The sequence below is a fragment of the Zonotrichia albicollis genome, chromosome 9 (assembly GCF_047830755.1).
Source record: "Zonotrichia albicollis isolate bZonAlb1 chromosome 9, bZonAlb1.hap1, whole genome shotgun sequence".
Classification (NCBI taxonomy): domain Eukaryota; kingdom Metazoa; phylum Chordata; class Aves; order Passeriformes; family Passerellidae; genus Zonotrichia; species Zonotrichia albicollis.
Window position 1 is genome coordinate 26823005 of NC_133827.1, and position 11856 is coordinate 26834860.

Here is an 11856-nt window from a genome sequence, read left to right on the forward strand (position 1 = left end):
AGGTTTAATACAGTATGCATTAGACTGGCAGGCTATCTGGGTTCTATTTCTTATTCTTCCTTGATTCTTGAGTGTGTAGAACTGCTTTTCAGGCTGAATTATCTAAGTTTCCTGCTCATATGTGAAATATTTTCCCACCTGGTGTGATTCACAGCACTGCTGGAAAGGGTGCTGGCTTGGTACCTTGTAGGAGCTTCAGTCGTACTCTGGATACTCTCTGTGAATGCTTTGATGTTAGGTTCTCTGCACCTTGATTTACCCACATGTGGATTTTGTAAATTATAGATATAGGCATTAGGAATGTATTGCATGAATGTAACTTGCTGGAACCATTCTGTGGGTCTGGCAGCAGCTTTATCCCTTACTCTGATTCCACTTTAGTCCCTCAGCCAAAATGGTGAACGTGTATGTTCAAGCCCTATTACCTGGCACTTTTTTAAACTGCCCACCTTATACTATCCAAGTGCTAATTTAATCACTGTGTGGTTGGAGATGTAGCTTTCAACATTACCCTGAAATGCTGACAAACTTGGCTCCCTGTGGCCTTATTGAAAAGGATTACCTCAGGAGAGCCCTGAAGTGCTTAGGTTTGTTGCTGTAGAAATATTTGCTGTATTCTTTCTGTCCTTTAGACCTTTGAAATCTTTTCAGGATGAACCTCTGTGAAACTGCAATTCTGTTTTTCTGGGAAAGAAGTTTGTGTCATGTAACTGCTCTAGGACAGAACATACCCTTCACAAGGACGGGGATTTCCGTGTAAGCACATGAGGTGTTCTTGGACTTGTGACGTCTGAGATGCCAATTCTTTCTGAATAGGTGATGACAGTAATACTCACACCCACTCATGTTTTCAAAGTGGCATTTTGTGTGAATTTCTTTTTTTTTTTGTCTCCTTCAGTGGGATCACTCACATTTCCTGGGTAGTTAGTAAACAGATGTGGATATATATCCTGCTTCTATTTGCTAGTTTGCTGCACTTTACTGTCTAATTCTCAGCTGAAGCTGGGAGGGGGATGCAGTACCCATCACCCAGCCCTTTCTTCTGCAAATTGTTTCAATTAGTTTGATAGTCCAGCTGTCTAATAGTGCTGTCTGTCCAGCTAAATACTGCACAGCTGCAAGTTGCCTTCTGAGGGCCTGTTCCTTGTGATGACTGGATTCAGAGTGGATTGGCAAAACTGAAATACTGGTGTTATAGGCTTGCTTATACATGGCAAAGGCTTAGGAATGGCTCTGACTCGGGTTCTTAAAATGGCTAGTATGGATGTGCTTTCCTTCTGAGCTGCAGTTTGTTTTATTTAAGTAGCTCATGTGGGTTCTTTATCAATGGACTGGTGGGCTTTTTCCCTCTGTCATTTTGAAATGTAGGCTTCAGGATTCACAGTGGAACTCCTGTGCTTGTTTGTCATGCAGCTCTGCATGAAACAGAGCAAGAGCAAGTGTCAAACTGGCCTCTTCAGACAAGTTATCTACTGAATTTAGCAGGTGGCTATTTTAATCACAGGCTATAAATGTTTCATTTAGTAGAAGACAATCAAAATTTTCAGAGGTATGAACAAAATTGAGGTAGATTATAGTTTTTCAGCTTCTAGTAACCTTAACATTAAAAGAACCCTAAACAGAAAAACATAAAAAATAAAGCTTTTAAATATCTAATTCAAATACAGTAGAATTGCTTTTGAAGAGTAGCAGATCTACAGGCCAAAGGTTGCTCTTCATTATGTGGGTGGTAGAATCAAGCCTGGGGTGGCAATGCACCTTCCCCTGAAGCCACCTCCAGGAAGGGGAGCACTGCAGCCCTGGCCAGGGCATCCCTGAGACAGCTCTGCAAGAACTGCTCCAGCTCCCACTCACACCTGTGTACAGTTCCTTGCACCCTCTCATTTGATAGCTTCTCATCTCTCTTTGTTTTCTTTGAATCTGGCTTATATGATTTTAATTTGTTGTACCCTAATTTTTATCAAGAAAGATAGTGAGCAGCCACTCCTGATGTTAAAAACCTGTATCATGCTCGTGCAGAGGGAGATTTTTACCTAAGGCTGTATGTTGTTCTCATTTGGGTGTATTCAATACCCATTTTTTAAAAAATGGATAAAAAAAGAAGAATGGACAAGTGCTTTTCTGATTTATTCAGTGAAGTGATGGTTTCCTTTTATGTGTAGCATTAGAAATACCTGAGGTATCCAGACAATATTGCAGTAAATGCCCCTGTGAACTTACATAAGGAGAGGGGAATGTCCAGAACTTCTCTCCCCACCCTCCTGCTCACTTGTGCAGGTACTGAAAGCAGCCAGAGTGAGCACTGATAGAGGCTTGTACATTGGGAATTATGCTGGGCACTCAGGGTATCATTTATCTTTATTGTGATACTAAGAATGTTATGTTTAGCCTTTTATCTCTTGAATGACCTGTGGAACCCAAGTGGCTCTGTCACTGAGGTAAGACCTGGACCTTGCTCTGTCTTGTTTTGGTCAGAGCCATGGATCAGATTTGTCATTGAGAAGCAGAGTTTGAGAAGCTCCAGGGATGGCAGGCAAGTATTTAAGAGGTCAGAAAAATCTATAGCTCATTTGTGAACGTTTCAGGAAGGCAAAGAGGACACACATTATAACATAAATTTATTTCTGAATTAATTGCAACATTAAGAACTACTGTACAGAGAAACTGCATCACACTGTTACAACTCTGTCATGATATTTGTGCTTTGTAAACATTTATTCTATCACAACAAAAAATTGTATACTGACAACTAACTGTATTTGGTTTAAAAATAAATACACTTTCCCATTCATTAACTCAAACAAAGCACGTTATAATTCTTGGTGCTTTTCATTAGCTCTCAGCCTCAGAAATGCTGAGCATTCGGAGTTGCCACTCATGTTAGTGGGAGTTACAGATGCTCAGCAGTTCTCAGGGGCTGACTCCAGTTATGTTCAGTGTTTGCAATGAATTCACTTTTCTTTTGACTGTAAAGCGACCTCTCCTGTTCTGTTTATACTGCAGAGTAGATTGAGAATTACTCATGTTACTTCATGTTCCTCATTAGATTTTGATTCACTAACAGTTTGTATTTTGTAACAAATGAGTGATGCAATCATGCAAGTTTTGTAATGGTTTTAAAGATAAAACTGAGAATATGGCTCTTTTTCATAAATTATTTAAAACTACTTCAAAATTTTCAAAAATATTTAGTGCAAAAGGATAGGTTTTTTTTTTCCAAGAAATATTACAGAAGCATATACTGTTATATGGAAAATAAAACTTCTCTTAAATAGTTTTTTGGGAAAAGCAGGCAGGTATTCTATTCCACTATTTGAGTAAGAGAGATGAAAAGTATTTTCAAAAAAACAAATTGCAAAAGAGCTGTGATGTTGTAAGTCATGTTTACGTTTAAATTCACACCCAGTCTCTTTGGCAGAGTTGAGAGAATGTATTACTAAGTGCATGATATCAACAGATCATCTCAACAGGACAATAGCAGAGTATATCTTATCAAACAATTATAGAAATGTTATAGGAATGTGAACTCTCACACATAGTCCAAACAGTTATCTTCAAAATGAACACATATGTCTGCTGAAATTTTAACAAACATTTTGCTTTTTTCTAAGTTACAAAAATTAACCTTGAGAATTTTAGGACAAGATGGTGCTCTTTTAAGATATGCATTTCTTCACCTCATTAACAATTTATTCAATTACACTAAATTAAAATAGTTCTTTTTTTCACTGCTCTTAATTGATATGTAAAATGTTACATAGTGCTTTCAACAGCAGCACTTTAGGTAACAGCTGTACTATCATGATTCCCTTTTGCCAGGCAGGGACACTGAGGCACAGAGGTGAAATGACTCGCCCGAGGTCGCAGGGCTGGGGCAGGACAGGGCTCGAGAGCTGCTGCCCTGGCTCACAGAGCTGTGTGCAGGATCTACCAGGTGTGGCTGTACTGAACTGCACTGCTTCCCAGGGAATCAGTCTGTTAAAGATAGGAACTAGGAGACTGGATTTTATTTCTTTGGGAAGGTTGCAGGAGTCAGGAATAGCTATGGAAGAGAAATAAACACATGGGAAGAAACTAAAATGTGTTTTCAGCAGCTTTTTATTGTGTTGTCTAACTGCAAGGGTGCTAAGTGTTCAAAAGCTTTTTTACCCCTTAGCAGATTATGGGGATTTCACAAACCCATAAATATTATCTAGGGACAAGGGTGCCTCCAGGCATTCTGAAACACACTCTGCTTCTAACAGTTAAACTGTACAAATATCAGTGTTGTTTTAAAACTGAATGGTAGGCTACTATCCCATTTTACCTGACTGATTTAATTAAATTGATGAAAATTGAATATATTAGATAATTAAGTCTTTACTGTGTAGTTGATTAATTCAGGAGGCTAAAAATCCATCCCCTCATAGTACAGTGCATCCTACAGCACAACATGTCAAGAGTCCCTCATGACACAGACACAATAAATTCAGATCCACTTTGCTCCTGGGTCAGTTGTGGCACGGACTTGTGCTGTTCATGTAGAGTTTGTACATTTTGCACATTTTATTCAGTGATGTTCAGAAATCAGAGCATTACACAAACCACTGCTTATTTTAACTGGAATAAAACAGGAGAGCTGAACCAGGAGCTTTGTTAGCCCAGCTCAAGCAGCCAGTCAAACAGGCTGGGTGTGCTCTCTCTGCCCTCCTCGCTGAGCTTGCAGTACTGCACCACGGCTTGGAAGATATCCCCCACCTTCCAGCACTTCCTCTGCACCAACTGCACCACATCTAGAAACTAAATAAAAACAACACCATGAAATACACTTGAGATTTGGTGAACATTTTCTAAGGTTTGGTGGAATGCATAGACACAAACTCTTGTTAGCCCACCTGTTGTAAATGTACAGCTGGATGAGGGAGTGGGCGCCATTCAGTGCACAGCAACATCAACGTTCCTGCTATTGATAAAAACTTAATTTCTCTAGTTCCATAGCTCCCCAAAGACTGATGGGCTCTCATGACATTTTCTAAATTAACTGCTTCTGTCAATTATTTATTTATTGCAATGAAAGTAAAACCAGACAAAGTCAGTCTGATAAAGGATTGCTATTTGCCATGTTATCAACAACTCATTGTCAAAATAATGAAAGTGAGATTATCCATCTTGAAAACATATTTTTGTATTATCACTAGCTATATTTTACTTTATGTTTAATTTTCTGTACTTCCATATATATATGCCACAGTATTTTAAATATTCAAATAGTACTGGTGAGAGGGAACTCTGTGAAATTTTGTCACATGAAGACATTTATCACAAGTGTTTTAAACATAGGCAGTATCTGTATTTGGGCTTTTTTTTTAAATTTCTTGAGAAACCAGAGGTTAAATATATGTTCTTAAGCAGCTGTAAAAAAAAAAAAATCTTGAGTTTTGTCCACTTGGTATGCAGGGTCATCCATCTGGTCCCTTTTTCTTCTGAAGCACATAAATGAAAATCAAAACTTTTCAATTCTTTAATTTCACAGTAATTAGTTTGCTCCTTCTGTTTTTAGTTTTAGAGCACAAAAGAAAAGATTGTGTCTCTAGTTAGTGTAGCTGTTTGCTATTTACATACTTCAGCCTAAACTTTTAATATATATTTTAATGATATTTAATAGGCACGTGATTTCCAAGAATGCTGTTGTAGGCAGGATGTGCTTCATTATTCTCTAGTGTATTTTTGCAATTGAATTAACTGTTTGCCAAAGCACATGGGTAAAGCTGACAGCTGTTTCTTTAATTAGATGCAATTTGGACTGTTGCTGTTGAATGCATTTTAAATTATGTTTATGATTCCCAAATGCATGTACTCAAGAAAATCAAACAATATCTCTGCTACTCCAAATGATCTTGCCATAAGAGACCAAAATATTGATTTTTAATACTTTTTTCATTAATTGACTTAAACACTAACATGTTTTTAAGTCTTAAAGCTTAAGCTCTCTTGCTGATCTTGGAAATGGGTCTCTTTTTTAGGTCTCTCCTGAGTTGCTGTGGTTGGTATTTGGTGGGGTCTACAAAGGAGCCCCAGCTGATCATTCAGAAATAGAGTTTGCACTTCTTGTGGCCATTTTGGACTTCAGTGTTGCTCCTTGCTCTGGCTTGGGCTGACACCTCAGGAGGTTTCTCAGTCATCTGCCTCTCCACTCTCTCTGGAAAGAGACTCCTGCTCTCAAAAGCTGCACCCTCAGCTGGAGCAGCTTATCAACAGCCAGGCACAAGTCCAGACCAACCTCAGGCTGCTGTAGTGTTACAGACAAGGCAGAAGCAGCATAAGGACTGAAAATCTTAAGTCCAAACAATGTCTCACATTATAATGAGCATGTAGGTGAACATTATACATGTGATGTCTACACAGAAATGTTTTTTATTTTTATTTTTTCAAACCTTTGCACTTAAGCTCCATCTAAGCCACGTGCAGCCTTTCAAATGCAGCCACATAAAGGACTCTGTTAATTCTGCCTTGGGCATTAGTATTTAATGTATCATTGATATGAAAAGGTGAACAGATTCATCAAAGTATCATGGTGACATTTTCTTATGCCATAGACAATGTGCTACATATTTCACATCTTTTAAGTTCTGACACACCTGTCCTCTCATTCCTTTCTCTCATAAACAGTAGTGTTGCCATCTTGCTGTAATGAAGATGTTTTTGCATCTGCTTTTAAGCTCAATAACTTCAATAAATCATAACTGTTACAGTTATGTAGAAATTAATTAATTCTGTAAACATTACCTTTTCAATTCTGTTTTCCTGAGATTTCTTAAAATAGATAGTTGGAATTCCAAGTTCAGAAGCAGCAATCCACTGCAGGGTGGCTCGCAGCTCCACGTCAGGGCACTCTGGCTCCAGATCAAAGTTTATCACCAGGAGGTCCTTTTGGCAGTTGGCTGTTCCCACTGAAAGCTCAGAAGTACTTTCTGGAAAAATAATCCCACTAGTTACTGTGCAATTGCTTGTGTTATCTTCAAACTATATGTTTTAATTGATATAGTTCAACTTACCCTCAGTGTTTTCTGTCTGTTCTTTAAGGAAAACCTTTTCTTCTACTAATTCACTTAGAAACAAACAACAACAAAGCTTATTAGTCATACTTAGGAACAGTCTACAACATTGCTTCATGATGAATAAACTTCTCCCTCAATGCAAGACCTAGAAAACTGCAAGAAAAAGGTTACATAGGATGAAACAATAAAATGCTAAACATATTTCATTATTTAATCTGCGAATCAGGAAAAACTGAACTGCAGCATTTTTCTGTAGCAGGATGAAGTACTTGTATTAGTTATGTCATGTGATACATTTCACCAGGATCTGTGCATCTTTAGAGCTCACAAAATGACAAGCAAATGACATTATGGTAAGACACAGCAAGTCTCATAACCTGGGTGGAAATGCTGAATTTCCGATGTCTGTATTTTACTGTGACAATTTTCTGATGTCACTGACTTCAGAAGTTGCCATGTTCAGTATGTGATGTCCATTGTATCCCTGGCTGCATAATGACATTCACCAGCTGGCAGGTTGTACCAGGATCTTTATGCAGGATGCACTCACACATCTCTTGACAACTGAACTGCACGTTCAGTAGAAACACTCCCAGAAACAACAGGTAAAATTACTGTGGGCCAAATTATTATTGTTATTATTATTGGAAAGAATGCTATTGGGGTTTTTTAAAATTGTTTTTAATTGGTCCTTATGTGCTTGACTTTCCTTGGTATTACACTAGAGTTTTGATAATATCTGAAGTATTCAGAGAAGAAGGTTTGATGACAGAAAAGTGATACCACAGAGAACTGTGTTTTAGACAGGGTGGTTGATGGATCTGTGTTCTCAAGAGATCCACCTGACTGGGTTTTCCTGTAATTTTTCACTGTCTGGTGCCCTCACTCTGCACAGACACCTGCATGTGCTTTTTCCTGAAGCCATGGGCAGGCACAGCAGCAGGTGCAAAGCAGGGCTTGGCACGGTTTCAGTGGCGTAAATGATTTGCAGTTAAAATTGGACTAAACATCAAGTCTCACTTCAGTGACTACTTACTTAATCATAGGAGAAGATGGCACGTTCTCCTGATAAATTTCCAGGTCCATAATGCCAAGACTGCTAGTTGTACTGCTGTTGCCATTGCTGACAAAGCAAAAGTTTAAGTATTAGTGCCAAGCTGTGCTGAACATGTCTCCATACATCTTCTAAAAATTTATTTCTGTACAAAGCAAAGTGGGGAGGAGCTCTGTTCCATAAAATCAATTGTGCTCAGCAAGTGGTTCCCTGAATAAAGCACACTAGTCTGCTTAAAGTCATGAGGCTTTTATTAAAATAGTTGTAGATCAAGCATGTATCAGGTGCATCAAGTGATGCTGTAAATTGCAGGGAAAAAAAGTGGACTGTCTTCTTGTGAATGGCTTATGCAATGAACACTTGGCCCCAAACAAAAATGGAGTCTGAGTCCTTGAAAAGAAGGATTAGCAGGTACAGAGATGTCCTGCAAGAAACCTGCAAAGATCCAGCTCCCTGTGAACATGGGGAGTTCAGGAGCAAGGCACTGGCTGCCCATCACACACTTACCTGCAGGGTGGGTCCTCAATGGTGACTAGCAGCAGTTTCAGTGTGTTGCATCATACCCCAAATACTGTTTGGGGTCTGATGGAACCCACAGGTACAGGGATGGCCCCTCATGTTTCTGACTACTCTGAAAGACTGAGATTTTAATCAAAGCTAATTGTTCATTGGGACCACAAATACAAAGAAATATTCTCTTTGGCTTCTTCACAAGGATGAAGTAGCACACTTGAGGATATTTGGAAAAAATATTACCAGTTCACTTTATAACATCATTATAAATGTGACAGTGAATGTTTATGCAGATACTGTGATAGTCTCATGGACAGGTTGTGAATTTGCTGGCTGCAAGTCAATTACCATGAACAAATTCTGTGCGGCAAGTCACAGTGAACCACTTAATTTTTACTGAAAAACCAACTCACAGTATTTTCCCCTACATTAGATGGATTGATTAGACAGTTCCTTTCCTAATCAGTGTGTTGAGACAATCTGAGACATTGTCAGCATGCCATGCATTCAGACTTGCTGTAGCAATTTCTGTTCCAGTGCAGAGCTGAAAGGCACAATACTTCAGCTCCTTCAGACCAAGGCTTGTTAAAGGTTGATACTGTAATAACAGGATGAATGTTCAGCTGCACTGACAGCCATGTTTTGTTCAGTCATTTCAGCCAGCCAACAGTGCTCTCTGACAGAGACTCTTTCTTTTCCCTGCTTCATTACCATAATGTCTTCCCTCCTTGTCATCTTAATACTTAAGAGAAAGATGTAATTACTTGATAATATTTTGAAACATAGTATAAGAGCATGTGAAGGAAAAACCTTACTCAATTTGATGCTATGAAAGGGCTGAAGTCAAACTACCACCACTCTATATAAACTCCAAGGACTAAATAACATTTTCAAACTTTTGTCATGAGATGAATTGGAACAAAATCAGATCATAGTAGTAGGAGCTCTTGAATTTGTCTACTCAGGGAAAAGGTGGTCATCTTCTATTAATTTGCACCCCTGTGCCAGTCTAATCAGATCAGGGCTCAATCTTTGTTCTCAGTGCATGGATTTCTGCTGGGAATGGCAGTTTTTTCAATCTTGGCTAAGGAGGTGCCAAGATAAACATTAGGCAAACAACAGCAAATAAATTAAAAGAAAGACTATAGAAATTAACTTGTACAATGGCCTTTTTGCAGTAGGACTGAGACACTTCAGTAATGCCAGGAAGTTTTTTTCTTTGTCTGAATCGAGCTACTCACCAATAGCAAAAAGACCTGGCTGAGAATCAGAACATGGGTAATTTTTTTCCCTTACTAAAAAATAAAGAGATAAAGTCTGCCATTAGACATTCTTTACAGTATTCTGAGTAAACCTCGAGCTGTTGCCTCTCGCTGCTGATGCAGGGTAGGCTTGGTGGGCAGAGCACAGGGTACAGGGGAAGAGACAAGGTGGGCTGGGTACCTGAGGGAGCGCTCACTGAGCTGCAGGTAGCTGCTGGTGTCGTCAGGGTTGTCCTCGTCGTTGGCCAGCTGGGACCAGCTGCCAGTGCTCTCTTCACTGCTGCTGAGATGGGCTGGAAATTCTTCAGCTGTTTTGGTCTCTCCGATGATTTCAGCATCCGATCTGCTCTGAGGGCTGCTGGTGGCAGGGCAATAGGGAAGGCACATTGATATTGTAATACAGCAAACAAACTGGTGCCACCAATCTTCAGGCAATGCTGCTCATTAATGTCAACCAAGCTGCAGAATTATACACATGCAGAAGACTGGACAAGCTTATAATTTATACATAGAGTCCAGCAGAACATCTGGCCTGAGACGCTTTTAAAAAAGGACTTTCTTATGACTGCTATAAATAAACACAAACCCTAGATTTAAGTATGCATAGCTTGCACAGAAAGATTTAGCACGTATAAAAAACCTGATCACTGTAAAGGTTTATTGCTTAATGCACTTCAGTCAATCAGTGATTGAAATATGTGGTATATGTTACTGCAGAATGACAGAATTTCTTGGAGATATATATTGCTGCTAAATCCCTGTCGTGCAATGGGTGAATAAAGTTCTTGACAGGGTTTTCTACTTTATTAAAATTGTAGATCTGAGAGAAGTGAAAGTAGGAAAGTATTGTGAGTTGTGAATCAGTAATGACTCTGAGTCTACCATGTCCTTAGGATCTTTACTGCTTAGGCTGAGGAAGGACAAAATATTGCAACAGTCAGAAACCAGACTGAAGATGTAGCCCAGACTGAGTTTAGAAAGTACAGGGTTAAGGGAAAAAGGCTTTAATTCTGCACAATTGACATATGTCACGCATGTGTCTATGCAATATATATGTACACATGCTCCCAACAAACACAGAAACAAAAAAAGAAACTGTATTTTTGCTCAGTTTTACAGCTAAGCTGGGCTTTTGATTCAAAGAAAAACAATCCTCCAATAATTATATCAATGTAGTGCCAGAATAACAAGTGAAGCAAAACTATAGTTTTGTTATATTCACTGGATAGTCTGCATTTGCAATTTAGGGATTAAAGCAATGTTATGTTATGTTCAGTACTGATAATCCTCTGCAGGATCTCTAGAGAAGTTCTTGCCTTCAGACTTTTATCTGTAGTTGTGGTTAAGGAATCTGCTTTCAGGTAAAGCAGGAGGTCACACCAGAAATCTACTGCTCCTCAGTAATCACCTTGATTAGGCATACACTGGGACAGTATCATTGTGGGTATCTCTTTTTGCCAGCTCTCACTCTGAGGTTGCTGCATTAATGCTGGATGACAGAGATGCAGCCTGAGCAGGGAGAATGGGAATTGCCTGCCTGGGGCTCTGCTCCCCTGACCGTCAGCTCTGCCAAGCCCCTGTGCCTGCCACCCTGAGCCTTGTGCCCAGGGCTCTGCCCCTGCCCTCTCTGGGCAGCCAGGCCACAGGGCAGGGGTGTCACTCAGCTTCTTAGCACAGGACAGGCAGCTCCTGTCCTGTTCCAAAACACAAGAGATTGTGTGGGTGATGTTTCTTGGCATTTCGGGTTTTGTTTGATTCATTATGCAATTACATCTCACACCAGTGATGCTTTGAACTGACAGTTCCCCACTTGTGAACAGTCACTTGGAACAGTTTCTGTGTAACTGTGGCTCTATTGCACTGCCTACATACAAGAAACAGCTTTTTTTCGTTGCTGAAGGTCTTCATGGCTTTTTTTTTCCCTAATTGACTCTTTCTGCTTGATATTTTGCCTGGAGTCCTTTGTGCCTGTATCTGAACTAGCAAGTAA

The 11856-nt window shown here is 39.5% G+C and overlaps 1 protein-coding gene across 11 annotated transcripts in view; it reads right to left on the minus strand.

Annotated features, from left to right (window-relative positions):
• Nucleotides 1-2601: 2601 nt before the first annotated feature.
• SPHKAP (SPHK1 interactor, AKAP domain containing) overlaps nt 2602-11856 on the minus strand; it is a 63449-nt gene continuing 54194 nt past the window's right edge. For 8 of the 11 annotated variants that reach the window (XM_005489295.3, XM_014268683.3, XM_014268682.3 and 5 more), the window contains 5 exons: nt 10048-10227; nt 8074-8160; nt 7035-7087; nt 6766-6950; nt 2602-4779 (listed from right to left, as the gene is read on the minus strand). In XM_005489295.3, the coding sequence (XP_005489352.3) occupies nt 4636-4779; nt 6766-6950; nt 7035-7087; nt 8074-8160; nt 10048-10227 (649 nt within the window). In that variant the 3' untranslated portion in view covers nt 2602-4635. The remainder of the gene's footprint in view (nt 4780-6765; nt 6951-7034; nt 7088-8073; nt 8161-10047; nt 10228-11856) is intronic. The other 3 variants (XM_026794885.2, XM_026794884.2, XM_014268681.2) reach the window with 3 other exon arrangements.